Raw genomic sequence first — 22695 nt, forward strand, 5'->3', positions numbered from 1 at the left:
TCTCCTGCTGATGCCCAGGCAGCAAGGAGAAAGAGCACTAAGGGTATGTCTACACTGCAAAAAACCACCCCTGGCAGTGAGTCTCAGAGCCCGGTCAACTGATTTAGGCTCATGCTATGTGGCTAAAAATAGCAGCACAGATGTTCCCACTCTGGTTACAGCCTAAGCGCTGAGACCCATTCCTGTCACTGGGTAACAGCCCAATTTAGTTGCCAAACTATAGCAAGTTTCCACCAAGTGTGGGCAAATAGATTCAGAGTCTCAGAACTTGGCCAAATTTGATCAGATATTTATGAAAACCGCACAAGCCACCTCCTTGTCACCAGGGTGACTCCCCTGCCAAATTTCAAGTCCCTGCACCAAAGCAAGGAGGCACTAGAACTTCTCAATGAAACAGTTGTAAGAATTTTTAACTTGGGCAACAAAATTTATTTTCCCTGATCTCTTTTTAAGAAATGCCTGAACCATTTATTTCTGAAATTTTACATACAACCTCCCTCCTCCTCACCCCCCAACAAAAACAAACAAACAAACAAAAACAAATCAGTCTGAGGCATGAAAAATTTCAGCCCCATTTATTAAATTTTGGCAAAGTTAAAAGCAACTGATTACAAGGTTTCATCATGGAAAGCAACTAAGCATTACTGCCTGCACAGCCTAATATATATATTACTACTTGAAAACACAACCATTTACATTTGCTATATGGCTGTTAGTTCTGTTGATGAAGACAAGGAGGTGTTCTAATATCAGAGAACAGAAAGTCAGATACCAAGGTGATATGTCCTAAATTTGCACGACCATGGGCTCGACTATATTAAAAACTGGCACTGGTGTAATTAAGTAAATTTAAAATCACTCTTGCTATGCTGGTATGCCTGTACACCAGTGCAATTTAGTTTAATGTGGTAAATTTAAGTGTGATTTAAAATGGTTTAAGTGCATCTATGTTAGGGTTTGCACTAGTGCAAGTAGATCAATTTGAAAATGATTTAATTAAGCCTATACAAGTTTTATAAAGTAGACCAGGCCTCTGTTCAAGATGAGCTAAAAGAGGTGTGTCTGACATGATGCTTCCTGATTAGGAAGCCATAGTATTATCAAACCCAAGAGTACAAGCATCATAAGATAAAACAAAATAAATGCATGAGATGTATTTCCAATCTGAAATGCACACAAAACTCATTCCCAGTGCTCGTGATCCTATCACACCAACATACATGGCAGGGCAACTGCTAGTGGGACTGTGGTATGAAACTTAAAGGAAAATATCCTGAGATGTACATGATTAAAGTTTTGTACTTCTTATTTAACAGAGGAAATATTAGTTAAGATTCATGTCACTATCTGTTCACCAGATAGGAAGTCTGACCTACCTCAGATCCACCCTCAAAGTCCTCCAGTTGTTTTGGCTGGATCTGCAACCCCACAAGTCATCCCACTTGTGGTCATTTGTATCTTTTTCATAGTTGGTAAAGAAAATTAAATGTAGTGTTCCTTTAAAAATTATCACCGTTTTTACCTTATTTGTTTGTGTGTCTGGTAACTGCAGTATTGCTATTTCCATCGCACAGTATTTTACATGAATCAAGTCTTTGACCATGTCTCTTTAAAGAAAACTGACCTAGAAAGTCTTCTGGTGTTTCTATTGATTATTAGACAAATCAATTTATCCTTCATCTATTTATCAGTAAGTTGTTTTTTATTTAATAAATTTCTCAGCAAAACCACCAAAGAAGCATTCTCTCTGAAGCTAGAGCAAATGGTGAATTCCCATTCCACCACCCAGAGCCACAGCAAGCAGCATTGCTGAAATCCATTTCCACATATTTCCCTTATCTACTAATTCAAAGACAACTAACAGTCCCTCACACTCAAGATAACCAAGCAACATAAGAAAAATACTTCTCTCATCTCCTTGCAAAATGCTGACAGAAAAAATGCAGCTAAAGTTATTCCCCTCAGAATCTAGTCTACTGCTCTAAGTCTAGTAGTACGCGTCTATAGTTTAATTCCTCAGAAGTGGGTAAATCTTGAGCCATGTTTAGAAAATAATTCACCTTATGCATTAACGGCCAAATCTTACAGTTCTTACTCAGAGAAAACTGACACGGGGATTCATTTTTGAGAAGTCAATGGGAGTTTTCTCTGAATAAAGATTGCAGGATTTAAGCACTTAAGTCTTAAATGTGGATGTCAAATAGCTCAGGAGTCATGATCTCTCCCTGATGCTGATAGCAATGAGTTTCATTAACATTTAACGTTAACAATTTCCTTGACAGACTGGGGACACAATAGACTGTCAGCACTTATTAAACAGGGCAATAGCTTCTTGTTTCCTAACTAGACCACGTTGCCATTTCCCAATCTTAATTAAACTCTTCCTGGAACACCCAGCTATAGACCAAATTGTGCTCTCAGACCAGCATTCACAGCCAATTTAAATGAGAGTTTCAAGTATCTAACAAAGGTTGGTACTATGTTACCTATAAATAACCATATAATAAAAAGCTTCTGATTGAAAAAATAATATTATAAATAGAGAGGGATATTTTTAAAGGCACAAATGGCAATTAAGCACTGAACTCCCATTGACTTTTGATCCTGCAATTCTTACTCAAGCACAGTCACACACCAGTAGTGTGTTCCTCAGAATCACCAATTATCTATATCTGCTCCATTACCATAGAATATTTTGGCCAGTGTTGAGAATACTGCATCAGCTGACTTAGATCTGGTACCCAAGATACATCTAAACATCTTGGCAGATCTGTTCTTTAGTATGTTCCTTTAAACTGTTACGAAGAATTATATAAATTAGGAAAAACAATTGTAAGATAAAATCTAAATGTTGAGAATACCTGAAAACACAACTCAAAAGCTTGATAGAACATCTCACATTTCTCTGGTGGGCAGACCTGAATAATGAAAATTCTGTACTGACCTGAAGGGAATTCTCACATCTATTATATACATTATTAAAATACAGTGTGCAATTTTGTCAGTATATAGTCTATGAAAAGCCTTCAGTTTCCAGTTAATTGTTACTTTCCAGCCCATCACTATGACTCTGAGTACCGTACACTCCCACAAGTTTTAGCTCTGAGCCCCAAATTCTCTAAATATATTTATTTTTATGGAAAGTTTTGTCTTGATGAGAGGTATGTTCGGCTCAGCTGCTGCTTTGCCCTCTTTGAATTTATTTGCCACTCCTTCAAAGCATTTGATAAGCTAAGTTTGACAGGAACATAGGAATTGGTTTCTTGTGAACTCCATGTTTGTCTGACATGGGGAGGCCTCATGGTGGTCCCTTCCAACTTCTAGACACTCGCAGCTTCCCTCTTCCCAGAGCCAGTCGCCTGCCCACATTCTCCACCATATGTGATAAGGCAAGCCCTGCCTGGGGCATCCTCCTGTGGCAAGCTGCAGTACAACAGATATGCCTGCTTGAGTTTCCCCTTTCTTTCAGAGTCTGCAGTAACTCCAAGCAAGCTTTTTGAGTACAACTCTCTGTTTATGGGGTAATTTGTTACAAAAGTCCCACAACCATAAATCAGAATTCCCCAGCTCAGTCCAAACAATACATCAAGTCTTTCAAGTCCCAATAGTCCATCACACATCCAGTATGTGTCTGGTGTCTCTCACTATGCTCCAGCTCTCCGGTACAGCTCCGGCATTTCTCACTCTGCTTAGATTCTCAGGTTTGGCTCTGGCATCTCTTAGCGCCTCACCTCTCAAGTATGGCTCTGGCATCTCTCACCATCCCTTACTCTAGCCCCTCTAGTTGACTGCTTCTCCGCCCTTGTTTCATTCTCGGGTCTGGGTCTAGCTTTCACCCGAAAACAACAGGTAATTCATCCCTCCATCATTCCCCAGCCTTCAGCCCTCTCTGGATATCCTTTCTGGTCATGGTTCTATAGCCTGGGGAAGTTTGTTGGTGACCCTCTGATTGCCTTCTGCTTCCACCAGCCTGATCTGGCTCCACAGCTCAGCCAGCGAACTCTCACTACTCCCTCCTTCAAGGGCATCCCTCCCAGAAGTTCTCAGCCCTGCTCAGCTATTTGTCACCCTTACTTACCTGGTGTGGTGCAGTCATCCTCTAGTGGTGGCTAGGCGCCCCAGAGAATGATGACCCTGCTACAGCCTGGGCTAAAATGAATGCATCTTTTAGCTCATGGGGTAGAAGCTTATGCATTAAGCTCCAAAAAGTCCCAGGTTTGATCACTGCTGCCAATGCCTGTGTGTGGGTCAGTGTTACATGTTCTTTTGGACTCTCATTCTCACTCTGGATTCTGAAGTTCCATGCCTTTGAGTTGTCTCTCATCATAACTCTCAGGGGCAGCCCCCTACCCTCCTTACACCAAACCAGGGCACCCATGTACTGGTACAGAAGTTTAAGAGGGTGGAGGAAAGGTGGTGTGAGCAATTTTTTCTTTTTATCTTTCCACAGTGGTAAATGGAATCCTATGGGTGAGAGTGAATGGGCTATAAAAGGAGGTGAAGAACTTTTAACATTTCAACAACTGTGGGATTGGCAGAGGAAAGGAGTCGGTGTTAACGGGGCATATCGGGACATTGCTGAAAGAGGGCAGAATTACGGTTACATTGGCAAACAATGCTGTATTTCCTGGTTTTCAGAACATTATACTCAACTCAGCATTTTGCATGGGGATGACAGAGGTAAGGTTGCTTCAACAGTTTGTTGCCACTGACTTTCCTAGTTTTCTGGACAGGGAAAGATAAGTTGTTGGTAGCAGTAAGTCATTCAGGCAGTCATAAGCCTCATTTCCCATAATTTGCATACCAAGACAGCCAGGCCTCCTCAGCAACTGTGCCCCAGCTGCCCTGCTTCAGCACACCTCCCCAGCCACACCCTTGATCCATTCATTGCGTTTCCCCCTCCAATCTGACCACCAGGTCCACCCATCGCAAGCAGGGAAAAAGTCTCCCTAAAGTCCTCATTCCCTGGTATACAAAATGTTTCTATTGCCATTACTTCCACTCCTCCTCTAACCCGACACACACGCAGTGCCTGGAGCAAAGGATAACTATGTCACAGTGGAATGGTATTCCTGATGGTGTTTCAGAACTCTTAGAGGGTGGAGTTTGTGGCAGGGCCGGCGAGAGGTCACAGACAATCCTGACAATTTTATCTTTGAGAGAGAGAGATCCTTTGACCCCTGTCCAAGAGATGTACCCCATCTCTGGAGGACACTGAGGGGTCAGAGCTTGTAATATTTCTATGCCACCCAGGACATATTTTTGGGTCAGCCAGTAACTGTCCAATTTCTCAGTTAATGTTCTTCCAACACCAATGAATAGCCTTAATAATTGTGCTACTGCAATTATTCAGACACTCAGCCAAATCAGAGAAAACTATAACAGTTCCTGGACACAAGGCTCTGTTGCAGTCCAAATCTGCTCTCATACAATGTGTGAGGTGCACCAGAAATAAGGCCCAGATCATTTTTGCCCAAATGAATCAACACAATGTGCAGTAGATCACAACCTCTTAAGCCATTGCTTAGACTCTGCAGAGTGGGCAAAACATGATGCCAATACAGGCCACCTCTCTCTGCAATCCCCATGTCATCTTGTAGTCCTTGCTCTCCAGCAAACTTCTGCAACCTTGTGATTCATGAATTGTCCAGAATCCACATGTTGGCAATCCCGCTGCCAGCACACACATTTCTTTTCCCTCAGTGGTCTATGTGCCTGTACTGTCAGTTCCAAACCTCCATGCTATTTGTCTTTGGAAACACCACATTAATCTGCCCTAAGATCAGGAAGTAGCCACTTTCTCTCCTTCCCCAGCCCCCAAGGAGCTAGTAGAATATAGATTTTCTTCAAAAAACCAATCCAAGGTTTTCCTACCACCCATCCTCATTGCCCAACCACTCCACAGCCACAACCCCTCTCTCAGTTCCTCTTCCCCATCACACACACACTGTGCTGCATCTCCAGCTCCTCCACCCAATACATTACACAATTTTGGTTAGACCAGCAGCTGACTGTTCTGCTGTGATCACAGTAAAATAAAAATATACCATTTTATAAAAGAGACAATTTGTAGAAAGCAACATGAATTATTAATTCTTTACTGCACAGACATACGAAGGTTCGGACAAGGTTCGGAAATGTCAGTGGCGGAGTGTATATCGGAAGCAATGGTGTCAGCACATGCCTGGGTAGTTCCAGGGTAAGCATAATGTGGCTGCACAGGAACACCCACGGTTTTTTTTCTTTAATGGTGTATGCACAGTGTAATTCTTCCAGACTGCACACCTATGCAAGCAAAGAAGTTGAATGCGTTCTTAAATACCATTCTCCATTTTGGGTCCCTGGATGATTTCGCACGTGCCATGCACTGTGACCTGGGATACAACTCAACAGATTGAGATCATTTTGATCAGTATCACATAAGTAGTTTGACTTCTAGCTCTGCACAAAAAACCTACCTAGAAACTTTTTGAAAAATGGCTATTTTTCCCTCAGGACTTGTATCTCTGCAACCCCTTGTTCAAGTAACCCCAAATTTTTATCACTAACCCCAACCTGGACTCCCCACCAAATTTCAAAGGAATCTGACTACGCATATCCATTTTAGAGAACATTAAACTGAAGTTGAGACAACTTTTATAGTGGTGCTCCCGGGCCACTATAATATGGCACTGCTTAAAGCCACATAATCACGGTAGTATAATTCTTAACCATGAAATCACTTGGCATCCTACAACAAGTTGTATAAGATCAATAATTTTGGCATTTGCTGTCCAGCATGTCTTTTAATAATGGAAAAGGACAGCTATAATTCCACTAAGCTTCAGCATCTTGCGAATAGTTATATACACTAGTACATGTGCATTAAGTTGGACAAGATTTCAGTCTTTAATATGTTTTCAGTATTTTTTTGAGACATGGTTAAGAGGATTTGCTTGCATGCAATTTTTACATTATTTAAATGGAACAGGGACCAAAAACTGATTCTTATCTAACTTGCATAAAAAAGTTCAACAGCCAGTGAGCATGTATTTTTGGGGAAGAAGGTGAAAGAGGTGCAAACCCAAGACAGGAACATAGTTTGTGTGCCTAGCGAGATGGAGATTTGTATGGAGCTTAAACATTTGCTGTAATCTGTTTGTCCAAGTCCCTTTCCCACGTATGGTTATATAACCATAGTTAGTCTCATTATCTAATACCAGTTTGCGTAATGTAGAAGACAAGACTCTTATGGCTGCTTGAATGAATGGGCATTCCTTTTTTTCTTAAACTTTTGTGGAATTCATCTATTATAAGGAATTAACAGGAGATAATGTCTCCAATTGCAAATAGTAGTAATATGGCATGCCAGAAATCTTGTACTTAGGGTCACGTTATTGAAGGTCTCTCTTTTGTGTGTGCACATCTTATCACACAAGTAGTTGCCACACTTTAATGTGAAAATGAGGTAGCTAGAAACTGACATGCTCAACTGTGTGAGCAAACTTTGTGTATACAGAAAGGGAAACCCCTTAAAATTATTGGCTCAGGGCTTGTCCATACAGGGGGTTTAAGCAGTGCTGAAGCTTTAATCTGCTTTGAAAATGCTTGCGTACACACAATGCAATTTGTTACAGAACACTGGCTCTGCATTTATTTTGAACTGTGGAGTCCTATTTCAAAGTGAACAAACTACTGTGAAGCACATTACTCCAGTCTATTGTCCATGTGAACACAAAGCTGCTGAGAACTACTTTGGCATTCAGTCTTCCAATGGCTATCCCACATTGCTCCTTTCCATCGTCTTCAATGTAGAGGATGTGAGGGAGATTCCCACATTTGAGCCATTCTTTTTAGGTGACAAATATGAGGAACTGTCCCAGATTGAGGTGTCAAGAGAGGAGTTTTTGGAACAAATTGATAAATTAAATAGTAATACGTCACCAGGACCCAATAGTATTCACCCAAGAGTTCTGAAGGAACTCAAATATGAAATTGTAGAACTACTAACTATGGTATGTAACCTATCACTTAAATCAACCTCCGTTCCACATGAATGGAGGATAGCTAATGTGATGTCAACTTTTACAAAAGGCTTCACAGGTAACCATGGCAATTATAGGCCAGTAAACCTAAATTAAATACCAGACAAATTGGTTGAAACTATAGTGAAGAACAGAATTATCAGACACAGATGAACACCATTTGTTGGGGAAGAGTCAACACGGCTTTTGTAAAGGGAAATTATGTCTCACCAATCTATTAGAATACTTTGAGGGGGTCAACAAGCATGTGGACAAGGGTGATCCAGTGGATATAATGTACTTATACTTTCAGAAAGCATTTTACAACAAAGGCTTCACCAAAGGCAAAGCAAAGTAAGCAGTCATCGGATAAAAGGGAAGGTTCTCTCATGGATCAGTAACTGGTTAAAAGACAGGAAACAAAGAGTAAGAATAAATGATCAGTTTTCAGAATGGAGAGAGGTACACAGTAAATATTGTTGGCTCCCCCAGGGATCTGTACTGGGACCAGTGCTGTTCAACTTATTCATAAATGATCTGGAAAAAGGGGTAAACAGTGAGATGGCAAAGTTTGCACACGATACCAAATTACTCAAGATAGTTAAGTCCAAAGCAGACTGTGAAGAGTTAAAACTGAATAAGTGGGCAAGAAAATGGCAGCTATGGTAGTTAAATGGTTCCTTCCTTCTATCCAAGTGGTCCATGAATGGCTTCTTTACCAAGGAAGCAGAGGGTAAGCTAAGTAAGTTGATAACCCGAGCAATCTCCACACTATTAATGTCCAATGTGTTCCCAGGGGCAAACAATCCTCTCTCCATTAATTTAAATGGAGCCGACCTTTCAAAGATCCTAATATCCTGGATCCTTCCAGACCACATATCATTTATGTCTGTAAACCCGCCACAGTGGTCAACAAGCTCTTAGAGCACCATGGAGAAATACACCTTTCTGTTTATGAATTCTGAACCCTGACTGAGATGTGTGTATGGGGGAAATAGGCACACACGTCCCATCAGTTGCTCCAATACAGTTTGGGAATCTCATGCATGCAAACCCATCAATAATCGCCTGAGCATTATCAAGCTTTATAACCCAGAGCAATAGTACCTTGTCCTTGGCATCACATACCTGCCTGACAATGGCCTCAACAGTCAATCTCCCCCTGCCAAATAGGTTCTCTGCAGATCAGTAGCATTTGTGAGTTGCCATTAACCCGCTTGTCCACAAGTGTGGGTACGCTTAGTATGCTCCCACTGTAGCCCTAGGGTTACTTCATCACATATCTAAAAAAAAAGTTTGCGTCCCTCATCCTGAAATTCTCTCGCCACTGCTGGTCATCCCAGGTCCGAAGAATAATTCTTTCCCACTAATCCGAGCTGGTTTCCTGAGCCCAGAAACAATGCTGCATGCTATAAAGCTACTCCAGGAACTGGTCTTCTATTAGTTGCTCAGTGTCTTCCTCTTCTTCATCTGTGTCCTGGTTCCACCATCACTGAAAATCCTCCTGCCGCTAGAGGAGCTGCTGCCACATTGTCTGCTTGGTGGCGCAGGAGGTGAAGTCCCAAGCCAAATTCATTTGGCTTTGAGTGCTGAAATACAGCCCAAGCAACCGCTACATATTTGAGGTTACCAGCATAGTGGTGCGGAGCATTGTTGGGTTCCTGCTATCCGACACTAATTCAAAAATGGGTTTAGCTCACCCGGATTTAGCTCAACCGGAAGTATGGGGAAGGGGATGGATGAACCATGGGATTTAAAAAAAAACTCTGAACTAATCTGGCTTCGGCTATGCATCCCACAATGCACAACAAGAAAAATCCCAGAATGCACACTACTCAGCAGTGAAGAAAAAGGAGCATAGGATATCTCGAGAAAACCATGCTGTTGCTGTTGATTTACTGCAATTACTACTGTCCAGGTGAAATTTTAACATATAGACAATTATTTCAACTTAGTAAATGTAATTAAATGTACAAAGCAGAAAAGTAATCTTAGCAGAACTTTGAGATCTACAGATGAAAAATGCCATATATGAGCTAGGTATTAGGTATTATTATTATTATCGGTACAAGAACTTTGGAAGAGCAAAGTAAAGTAAATAGCCATTCCTTTTCCTAATGTATACCACAGGTAGATAAGCCAAAAGTGTATTTTGCTCAGTAACCTGTGACAATAGGTATATAACAAAGGATATGTCTACAATGCAATCAGGAAGTTTGACTGAAACCCGGGTATCCATATTTGATCTAGCTTTGATCTAGCTAGTCAAGTAATCAAAGCAATGAAACTGCAGCAGCACAGACTTCAGCTCAGGACCCTCAAGTGTACTCATGCTCGAGTGGCTAGCCTATGCCGAAGTCTGCACTGCATGGCTCCATTATATTCTTACTCAAGCTAGCTAGATCAAAGATAGCTCGAGTAGGTCTACCCATGCTGCAATCACACCTCTGCAGTGTAGACATACCCAAAGGGACTCGTGTCTCAAAGGCGGGACTTCTATAAAGTCAATCTAAGTGGTTAGCCACATGGCTTTTTGCCTGTTCTACACCATCACTTCCTCCCTACAACTTCCAACCTTGCTCTCCCCCTTCTCTCTCCCACATGTAAGTGTCACACTCCTGTTGCAAGTAGGAGATGCTCCCAGTGCAATGCTTTCCACTCTCTGTCCCCGTTGGAAAAAAGTTGTTCTCGTCCCTGCATCTAGCATGTGGAGAGTGTTATGTGCTACATGAATTAAAACTTTATGTAAGTATTTCTCGTGACACTGAGGTTTACTCAGAGACAAAGATGAATACTTAGAAAAAAGTATAAGTAATAATTAGAGAGAAAAGTCAGTGATATTAAAGATAAACATACCTTTTAACTCATCTTCAGTCTTTGGTGAATCAAGTGAAACAACTTCATCTGATGTAAATGTAAGATCTTCTTCAAATGTTTCAACATGCTGTCCATTCAAAAAGATGTTGATCTGAAAAAATACCCATTTTTAAACTATTAAATTACACAAAGAAATTCAGTGCAATGCATGTGAATTTTATTAAATTTTCTGCTTTGTAATTCTCTACTCCTAAAACTCATCTTCAAGTATGATGGAAAGTGTGACGGACTACATAGCTTATTTTAATACAGGAACATATTGTAGGGGTGTCTTATCAGATCAAACAAGGGCTCCATATAGTTGAGTAACCGGTCTCTGACACGGACTACTACCATATGCTTCAAAGGAAAGTGAAAGAAATGCATAATGGACAATTACAGTACCCTTAAAATACCCTTCCTAGCCCCATAAAGTTAATGGTTGGCTTAAGCCTTGAAGCTTGAAAGTTTATAACTCTTAAATGCCTTTGTTAGTTTTAAATTTGTTGCCTTTCAGTTCTATTGGATGTCCTTCATCATTCTTGGCCAAGTTTACTATCATGATAGCAGCAGTAAATCTCTGTGTATACATGTGTGTGTTTACCAGTGGAAATCAAATTAATAGCTAACTATTTAATAAATAAGTTTAATAAATGTAAATGAGAAGCAAGTAGAGCTGTTAGCAAGTAGTTCAAATCTTCCAAAAGCATCATTTGCGGCCTAGGCAACCAATTTTAATGTTTAGGAAAGGTGTTCACAGAGGACTAAATGCCTGTCTTTGCAGATCTCATAAAATACAAAGGATTTCTCCACTCATTGACAGTTCTGGTTTAATGTGCATTTACTGATTTGTTAGCTTCAAAATGCACAGTTTTAGCCATCAAGAAATCGTGGATTTCAAAGTTTTAACTGTAGGCTGGCAGAAGATGAATTAGAAATGAATTTCTGAAGGCTTTATCCCTTTTTAGATAAATTAGAACATCGCTTATATTTTTCCCCATGATCTTGGGGTAAAAGGAAAGATAAACTATACTTCTTAAGCATGATGGAAGATTGTGTTGATCTTAGGGATGAAGACTAATCTGGATGAAACACTATTTTGCATTAAAAGTGCAGTACTGAGATTTTACAGATAGTCTCTTTAGTTTGGAAATATACCAGGTGGAGATGATTGCCACTACACATACCCCTTTAAACAGAAAGGCAGTACAAGGAGTCTAAATTAGAAGTCTAAATGGTGTTCTGGCTCCCCCATCTTCACACCATTTAGAAGACTGTCGCTGTGCAGCCTAAACTCTGACCAAAGGTCAACATATGTTGGGGTCTACCTCTTGATATTGGATAGGCCAAAAAGCTTTTGTATCAGCTGCAATTTCACTTAGGATGCCTCATCATAATAAGCAATAGCCAAAATTTAAGGAGTAACAGTCAAATAAACGATCATGAGGAGGAAGGGCATATATGCAGTTTGGTCTTCAGTCTCCAAAAGCTAAAGGAACTAGTTTCTATCTGAAGTGCAATGAGACCAACACTGTCATAGAAGAATAAGTACACTACATTCACAAAAACACTAGTCACCTGTTCCAGCTGGTCTCACAAAAGACCTAATTCTAGTGCATGGAAGTGCAGGCATAACGAAAAAGATGTGGGGCTACATCACATCAAGTATGTCTACACTGGAGCTCTGATTGAGCTAGAACACTAAAAACAGAAGTATAACCATGGTGATGTTAGAGATGGGATGGGCTATATGATCCTTTCTGAATCCCTAAGTATGTAAGTGGTCGACTAGTTTCTCCACCCACTTGCAATGGCTATGCTTCTACTTTTAGTGTGCTAACTCAATCCAATAGAGTGGGTATATCTACCTAAACTGGAAATTCCTCCTCCAGCTCCAAATATACCCATACCACTGTAATTTTTCAGATCATGCGGTCCAGCCACTTGAACATGAACTACACAGGCTGAAAAAAACTCTTATTGTGAACTAAAAGGATTTATAGGACATAGTTTGATCTCTACTCATAGACATTTCTATGGAACTCATTACTGTAGTATCTGAGTAGAGTATCTCACAAACATTCATGATTTTAGTCTTACATCATGATGTGAGACAGAGAATTACTATTCTCAATTTTACAGATGAGGAACTGAGACACATAGGGCCAATTCTTCTCTCACTTACACAAGGTTTACACCACTATAACTCTATTGATTTCAGCAGTCACTTCTGACTTGCACCCATGTTCAAGAGAGTAGAATCAGACTCAAAGGGATTAAAAGATATACTCAAGGTCACGGAGGATTAGAATCCAGATTTCCTGATTCCCAGTTCATTGCCTATACAACAAGACCACTAATTTAAGGTAATATATTGTAGTATTTATAAACTATCTTGTTTGCAGTGTTGTTGTAGCCATGTAGCTCCCAGGATATGAGACACGCAAGATAGGTGAAGAAATATCTTTTAACATTGTGTCTCTCACGAGCTATCTTTGCATTCAACTGTACATGCAACTGTATATGCAAATATACAGTTCTAGAAACCTATCAGGAGAAATCTAGTATTTCAGTAATCACTAGAAAGGAAGTACTTTAAAATTAATTTATGATAGACAGCTTTAACACTTTTTGTATCACAACAACCTGCTAGGAAAATATTCTTTTCATACAATTGACTAATGTATTTTGTAGCTTTAAGGCCTGATCCTATTCCAGGTGCAATTAATATTATCTTTCTATTGACTTCAGTGAGAACAGAATCACACCCTTAAGGAGTAGCTCTTACCTTGACATTTCTTTTGGGATAAAGGAAGAAAAATGGTTTCAGAACTGGAGACCTGGACATACAAAAGCAATAGATATCATAATAGATATAAATAAAAAAAATTGCAAATGTCAGGTTACATATTTTTAATATCATTCAGCATTTGAAAATCCACAGTACAGGATTAAAAGCCATTATCAGAAGTACTTTTCTGAGCTATTCTGAAAAATGCAATAACTCCCTACACCTATAATATCTTATTAAGAAAGTGAAATAAAAAAGGGAAGGAAAAGCAGCAAGGCAGTCTTAAATGGTATCATTGATATGCTTATAACACTGAGGATGGCCAATCAAAATTCATGCATCTTCTGAATATCTGTCCAATATGGTATTGTATTTTGCAAGTGGTTAGGCAAAACTGACAAAAGTATATGCTAAGAGTCAGGTTATGGTAGCAGATAAAGATAGTACTCAATCTGAGTACCCTGACCATCCTGAGGAGTTTCTACTATAAGTGGCTGTTGACAGTTGTGAGCTTGTACATTTAAAACATAGAAAGATTTAAGTCATCAAAAGAATTTTAAATATGAAAAAATACTGATCCAAAACCAGTTTATAGGTATGCTCAAAATTACTCTAAAGCTAATTTGCTTCATAGCTTTCAACCCATGATTACAAAAGGAGACTGTTTTGTAAGCATAAATGATCTAACTACAGCTCTTAGCTGGTATAAAGAGCCAGTGCCAGCTGACACAAAGTTAGCACAGTTTTCCTTGTGGCTCACCTAGTAGAGATGTTGCCACAAAGATCCTTGATAGAGTCTCAGCTGAGGTAAATATAGTGTGTCCAGTATCCACATAGAGAAGTTTGATAAATGAACAAGAATCTTGCAGTATCATTATCTTGTGACCAGTGATACACATAACACAAGACAACAACTGAACCCTTTTTTTAAAAAAAAGGATAATATATGCACACAGTAAAGCGACTAAAGATCAGAAGTGAACTTACACTTTTGGACGCCCTCCAACAACTGCAGTAAGACCAGGTGCTAAAAATGGAAACGAAATACATCAAAACAGCTTAATTTCTTAATAGAAATTTATCCCCCAAACAACTGTAGTTCAGATTTTACTGTACCCTGAACCCTTCTTATGATTCTCTCTTACCAAAATACTGGGGAGATTCTAGTGAAGTACGTGTGTTACCCCAGACATACGAAATAAAAAGTTTTCATGAAATTATGAAAGAAATTGAGATTTTCACAAAACATCTGATATGGTTTTCAAACATTCATGAAATCATATATATGAATTGATTTTCAAAACCCAAACATGTATATAAATTTGGTAGAAAAGAAACAGACTGTGTTAAAACAGAACAAAACAGACAATTCTGAGCTGAAGAGTAGTTTAATACGAATTGTTAACCTTTTCATGAAAATTATAGAACTCTGCATAACTTCTGCTATTTATTTTTTGCATGAGTGACATCATGCATACATAGAATTGATAAATTATAGTCATATGCCACAGGGAAAAGTTTTACTGGTCAGTTTTACCTAGAAATCAATAGGTAAAGCATTAGTAAAAAGGGTCTCTTAAAGTGCATCTGCACTGCATCTGGGAGTGAGCTTCCCAGCCTGGGCTCACGCTAGCATGCTAAATATAGTGGTGTAGACATTATAGCACCGGTGGAGGCTCCAGCTAGCCACTCAAGCTCAGACCTCGAGGCTAGGATGGGGTCGAGTCAGGTGGCTAGCCTGAACCTCCATCTAAGTCCCATTGTCCACAGAATTATTTTTAGTGCGCTAGTTAGAGCCCCACGAGCACACATCTGTCTACCTGAACTCAGAGGCTTCTTTCCAACTTCAGTGTAGACATAAAGAACTGTGAAAAGCAACACGTGATTTGGTAGATTAATTTCAAAGGCATGCAGCACTGTATTTCAACTTAGGCTTTACATGACAGCATTCTCAGAAGAACGTGAGCATCTTTCAAATCTCTAGTTGCTTCCAAAAAAAGCTAGGACATCAATTTTTTAGACAGCTAAGCTTTCAGCTTGGAACTTCAGTTACTTCTAGCACATTAGCGGAACCACATTTCTATGTGGTTATAATTTAGGAGTTCTGTGACAATGCCATCCCTAAATCTCCATGATATTTTACTATTAAGAATTAAATGGATTCACAGATTATAATGCCAGAAGGGACCACTCTGAGCATCTAATCTGACATCCTGTAGAACACTGACCATAGGACATCCATGAATTAATACATTCTAACTACAATATAGCTTTCAGGAAACAACCAAACAATTTAAAAATTGCCATTGATGGAGAATCCACCACAAATCTTGATAAATTGTTTCAATGGCTAATTACATTCACTTAAAAATTGTGCTTTATTTCTAGTCTGAATTTGCCTAGCTTCCACTTCCAGCCATTGGATTTTGTTATATTTTTGTCTGCTAGATTGAACAACCCATTATCACAGTTTTGTTCCCCTTATAGGTACATATAGACTAGTCAAATCACCTGTTATCCTTCTCTTGATTAAACGAAACAGATTGAGCTCCTGGAGTTTATCACTATAAGGCAAGTTTTCCAATCCGCTAGTTATTCTTGAGGCTTTTCTCTGAACCCTCTCCATTTATCAACAGCCATCCTGAATTGTGGACACCAGAACTGAACACAGTATTCCAACAACGGTCGCGCAATTGCCAAATACAGTGGCAATATTACGTCCTTACTTCTTCTTGAGATTCCCCAGTTTCAAGGGAAACACGCAAGGATTATATTAACCCTTTCTCCCAAGCATCACATACTAGGAGCTCATGTTCAGCTGATTATCCACAATGACCCTCAAGTCTTTTTCACAGTCACTGTTTACTAGGATAGAGTCCCTTATTTTGCCAAGCAATCCAGACAGATTTATATCAGTTATCTGTACTCTTCATTATTAATGACTCCTTCCAATCTGAGCCATCTGCAACCTTTGAGTGATTTTATAGTTTTTTTTCGAGGTCATTGATAAAAATGTTAAATAGCATAGGGCCAAGAACTGATCCCTGCAGGATCTCAACAAAAACACAGCTGCTCAATTATGATTTACTGTTAAAATTACATTTTGATTTAGCAGCCTCCTGAGCTGCCTCTTTAGCACAGAAAGGGACAAAAGAATATCCTCTATTTAGACCCTTTAACTGACCCATCATGAAGTGCAGATCCCAGAGAGATTCAGCTTTCTTAAATATGGAACAAGCTCATCCTCAAGTCTTTTGGAATCTTGCTGGATAAATATCTCTGTATCAACAGAAGGCTTTTGTCCAGCACAGAAGTTCTCAAACTTCGGGATGGGTCCCACTGGGGAGGCGCAGACTGTATTCTGGGGGAGGCATGAGAAGCTTTAGGGGAAAAAACAAAAAATAAAAGACCTACTGTGCACATTTTACCCACAGCAACGAATAACTAACAAAACTGATTCCTCCAGACATATCAGGTCCTCAGATGGCACTGTGCATTTTGATGGATTTCTGTTAAGCTTGCATAGCATTATAGAAAGTTGTTGCCATCCGTTTGCTATGATGCAATGTGCGCATTTAATTGTAAGCATCGACCACAATCGCAGTTTTGTTTTTGCTCTTTTTAGATAGATCATTGGCTCTGTTTGAATCAATGCCTTATTGTTTTTAATATTTAGTGAGAGTTGCATATTGATTTAAAAAAAAATTGGTATATGTGCTTGTGTGGCAGAGGGGGAGTGTTATACTTATAAAATAAACAGCAGGATGGCGGAGTGTAAACTATTATAGACACAAAGAAGGTGGCTACATTCAAATAAGTTTGAGAACCACTGGTAGAGAACACAGAATCTGGAGGAGGGACCACCATGCTTCCTCTGTCCACTAGTTACATCAATGTGCAACCTGTTCTTTTCAAGAATATCTTAATTTTTTTATTCATCTGGCTTTTTACTACTCTGCCACCTTGGTCCCCTGTTTTTATCTCTGCATGTGTCTTCTTGACTCTACATAATAAAAGCACTGTTGTTCTGAATATGGGAGACATTATGGTCTTTAAAGTGCGGAAGCACTGCTAACTGACCTTCTTTTAAATTCCTCTAAAACTTCAATAGCTCTTTTACCTAGATCACTGTGTGCAAGGTAAATGTCATCTAGTTTTTCAGCAACTTGCAGTTGTAAACCAGCATCAAGCAAAGTCTGGAAATGCTCAGAATGTGTAACTGTAGCAGAAATATCCATGGGCTCTTCAGTATCATTCCCATTAACATGTTTGGATACATGTTGGTGTGGGAAAGATGCTGTGCAAAATGGCCTCAGGATGCAGCCGGCAGCTCAGAGTGTTGAGGAGTTGCCCCTTCTGTGTGTCCAGACAATGTGCTCGAGCTGGTATAAAATGGCAGACACTCAAGTGCTCATGTTGCTGCTGGCACCAACCCCAGTCCCTTTCTCTCAGCACAGAGGGAGGGTGCGTGTATTCCTTGTGAAGGTAGGAAAGATATTTTTACAGTTTTACAATCTCTTCATGAAATCATCAACCATTATTTGCACTAAACACACCACAGTTCAGAACTGCATTCACTAGTTTCACAAAAGTCTGTTCAAAGGATGGTAGTTTGATGGTTCTTAGTGATAAAAGCTTTGTTGTAACTAAACCAAATGCAATGCCCAATATGATCAGCCCTTGGTTAATACAGTAAAACTGAATTTTTAAGAAGTACCTCACCCCTGACTTGGAGATGACTCTTTAGTGTTATGAATAAGTAAAAAGTTCCTTATGTTATCACATGATACTTAGTGTATTTTAACTTGCAAAATGTGTAGTGGAAATTTGACTAAAAGCAGCTCAGCAGCATCCATTCATTTGTTTTAAACAAACTTCAAATTTGGTGTATTTTGAATAAAACTCATCTGAGCATTTTAATTTTGATTCAAATGCATTATCTTTCTTGTATTTCTTCTGAGGGCATGTCTTCACTACCACACTAAGTTGATCTAAGTTACGCTAGTTAAGTTACGTAAGTAATGTAGCTTAAGTCAACATATCTTAGATCGACATGCAATGGTGTCCACACTATGCAAGGTAAAGAGGAGATGCTCTCCCATTGACACAGCTTCCACCTCTCGTTGAGGTGGATTACAGACGTCAACAGGAGAGCATTCTCCCATTGACTTAGCACGTCTTCACCAGACCTGCAAAACCGATGCCGCTGCATTGATGGCAGAAGCACTGATTTAGCGTGGTACTGAAGACGTGCCCTGAGATGCTACTTCCTATTTATTTACATTAGCTAGCTAAGGAGCATGTTGTAGCAGATTGATATATATATGTCAATATTAAATTGTAACCTGTAAATGACAATGCAACTGCCATTTTGAAGACTGTGACCTAGATTTTGAGAATATAATTAGTGGCCTAGTGCTACAAAAGAACAGACCAAGGGCAGCTTATAATGCCTGGCATCTCTCTGAAGGGCTAACACAGGATTCATCAACTGTGATTGCCTTGTATTCAACAGGTTCATCCATACAACAATGGTTTTGCCAGAGAAGAGCTGGGCTGTAGGGAATGGGTTATTGCAGTTCAGACTCCATGGGAGGGCTTGGACTTCCTGGCAACCGGCTGTAGCTGATCAGATGGTCACATGACAAAGAGGACAGAATCCTTATTTAAGGACTCCCTCCGGACTCCCTCTCTCTTTCACTGCCTGACCATCACCTGACAACGAAAGAAATGCAGGAGGCATAATGCCCTACTCACTTGACACACCGACTAGTCTAGGATTTATAAGAAGAGATGAACATAAACTTAAGGAACAGAGCATTTAGGCCTTTGTTGTTTTTCTTAAAAGATTTGAATGCTTTAAGGGTAAAATTTGCTGTGCTTAAGCAACTCCTGTATGAAGCCTGAGTTCCCTACTTTACCTGTCAGGCATTCCTCAAGGAGTTACAGTATAAACTACCTAGCCCATGGTAAGGTGGACCTCTGGAGGGAGCATGCATAAGTAACTGGATAGGCTGAGGGGAGGGGCTCAGCACTGGTTTCAAAGGACTAGTTGGACTGTGAAGTCCCACGTCTTAAAATGGGGTGCCAGATAAGGAGTCTAGAGCCCAGAGCGTGCTTCGGTGGCCCAGAGCTAGAAGCAGTGACAGACACTGCTTCCTTGGAAGCATGTGGGTTTCCAAGGTTGGGTCCAATTACATCACACTGGTGACCAACCAAGCAGCCAGGTCTGTAACACATGCGTTTTATTATTTTAAATAATTAGGGTAAGGGACTAGGCTGAGTGACTCCATGCAGGGGATGATATTGGCATTTAGAAAAATAATGTCTGACTGCTGTTTAAAATTCAGAATAATTTATTCTTCACAACAGCATACACAGCAATGTTAAACGACCAAATACAAAGCACCTATAAACTATTATCCCAATCCCGCAATCCGTGGGCAGACCACTGAGCATACGTACAACTCCATTACCTTTGATGGAACTCTAACAGTACAAGGGTCTGTCCACACAGATCAGGTTGCAGGATCAGGGCCTCCAAGCACAGTTTCTTTAAAGAAGTGCTATTTATATTATTAGCCACCAAGGAAAGTTTGCCTTTTCTATTACTGTACTAAATGTTCATGGTAGTTTAAAATTTACAAAAAGTCATCAATTGATTGATTCAGGTATGTTGTCCAAACTTTATAACTGTGGCTCTCACAGTGAGCCTGGGGGTTCTGAAGATATTAAAGGCATGATCCCATCTGGGCCTTAAGCTCTAACTTTGGGGATAGTGTACTTTACTCCCAGAGCTGTGTCTGTCCTAGGAGCCCAGGTCTTCTTCCCAGAGACCACGTGGCAGGGGACAGGAAAGCCACTTGGGGCCCTTATATCCTGGAGATGGGGGGTCCCCTACTCAGGTCCAGATCTAGGGAGATGAGAGGGCAGAGAGACAGGCTCCAACTGGGACTCCCACCCTACATCAATAGTGCTCTGCTGACTCCTGCCTGCTTAGCAGGGTGGAGGCTGATAAGACCCTTTGCTCTGGTGGGGGGGAGGAGGGGAGAAAAGATCAGAGACAAAAGTAGAGAATTAGAAGTCTAATCAGCTAACCTAGTTATTTGTCAACCTGTCCTTGCCTCCAAAATACAGATTGTTGATTACTCTAATAGTTTTTTTTCCCCACTTCAGTATTTTCACATACAACAACAACAACAAGCCATCAGTCATGCTCATGGATGCCTGATGATCATAGATAAAATGCTTCCCAGATGCCATCTCCTGGTCATTCATCACTCAATCTGATTATTACTTGCTGCTCAAAAAGGGTACTGCAGAAAATATCCATTTCCAATTCCACATTAGGAGCATACATATATAACAGGCAAGTGTCAGCTACAGGTGAAGTTCCTCTGATCCTCCACCTTTTGTATAGTAAGTTACTGTGCTCAAGCAGAGCAGTGTTTCCCGAAGTCTAGCATGTGCCTCTTATTCAGAGGAGCATGAAGGCCTCATCAGGGTGCATGGATAGGTCTCATTTGTTGTGAAGAAAACCTTGAACACGTGACTCGAGCGTAAGTGATGCAGCAACATCTGCCTGTTTGCAGAGAGTCTGAAAAATAGCTTTCAGGTATGAACTGTGTCATTTATCTTAATGGGTGTTAATTTAGATGTCACTGATGATATTTTAAATGTCAAATTTTTAAACTATTTTGTCCTTAATCAAACTATGTAAGAATGGAGCAGAAGTGTGATATTACAAAAACCCTGCACAATCTCCTTGACCATCTGCTTGTTTGGAGAAGGACTTTAACAACACACAATAGGCTTGAAAGGACATGATTGGTTTCATTTTCCCAAAGGGATGCTTGGCTTTCAGAGTTTGGGAAACACTGGGGAAAAGGTTTGAAGCCTGGAGAAGAAGGTTGCAAAAGGCTGATCTATTGATAACTTTAGAACAGTGTGCTTAGTGAGTATGTATGTAATTGGAAAGTAGCATGTCAGCTAATCCACGCTTTCCTGTCATTTCTGTTTTATCCCAATAGAAGGACTTTGCAGTTTTCCTTTTAGGCAAGAAGAAAATCAAGTACTCTTCCTCTCCATAATCCACATCACTAATTCCAATTTTTTACTTGCCAAATGATAGAAAAACTCAATGTCCTTCTTGATGTCTTCCCACCACATTAACATGAGCAATAATGTCCAGACCTGACCTTATCATTACTCTGCATTAGCCAACATATTTTCCCATGTTCACATTACTGCCCATCTCAATCACTGCAATTCTTTATTTCCTGATTTCCCTAACATTCTTTGAACCAAACTCTATCATATCTAGAAAATAATTACCAACATTGTCTTGAAAAAACACTGAGATCATTTTACTTTGGTCAAAAGTTTCAGATAAGTTATGCAACTAAATCCATATTTAGGCACTTTAACTAAATTGAATGTTTGCAGAAATGTTAAGCACTCACAAATCCCATTGAAGTTAGTAGGAGCTGCAGGTATATAACATCTTTTGAATATCAGGCTACTTATATTTAGGTGGCTCAGTATTGATTTAGGAGGCTAACTTTAGGCACCCAGGTTTGAAAATGTTGGCCTTCGGTCCATATTGACCTCCATGGAATTTCATACTCCCTAAAGAATATAGTTCTTTTTCTGCTTATGTTTGTTCCACTCCTTGTACAATCCCACCTCATCCTTTGATTTCATCACTCCCTCTAGGCTACTTTCAATTTCCTCATCCATCCTTCTACTTATTGATGGAGCCTGAAGTCAATACTGTCCTTTTTTAGAGAACACCGTCTTAATGAATTTTGTCTCAATATCTTAATTTATTCAGACCCTATCTAAAAAGCCACATCTCATCTCTCTGATTTTGGCTTATTGCCTTTAGGTCCTACCCTCTTTAATTTACTTTGTCAGTATATAAGCTTTGGTTATTATCAATATCAATTCATATTCTTTGTGCAAATCTGTATTTTGCAACAGAATAAGGTATTTTGTAATACTTAAATGGCAGATGCTAGACCACAACATTGCATTATTCTCTAA

At 39.8% G+C, this 22695-nt stretch overlaps 1 protein-coding gene across 1 annotated transcript in view; it reads right to left on the reverse strand.

Moving 5' to 3' along the window:
• The window catches only part of LOC137155515 (uncharacterized), a 103364-nt gene that overhangs the window by 16772 nt on the left and 63897 nt on the right, over window positions 1–22695 (reverse strand). Inside the window, exons 14-16 of the mRNA XM_067551855.1 lie at window positions 14638–14677; window positions 13648–13699; window positions 10860–10971 (exon numbers count right to left, since the gene is read on the reverse strand). Of these exons, the coding sequence (XP_067407956.1) occupies window positions 10860–10971; window positions 13648–13699; window positions 14638–14677 (204 nt within the window). The remainder of the gene's footprint in view (window positions 1–10859; window positions 10972–13647; window positions 13700–14637; window positions 14678–22695) is intronic.

The sequence above is a fragment of the Emydura macquarii genome, unplaced genomic scaffold (assembly GCF_026122565.2).
Source record: "Emydura macquarii macquarii isolate MOO-44397 ecotype Brisbane River unplaced genomic scaffold, CSIRO-AGI_Emac_v2 contig_1363, whole genome shotgun sequence".
Lineage (NCBI taxonomy): Eukaryota > Metazoa > Chordata > Testudines > Chelidae > Emydura > Emydura macquarii.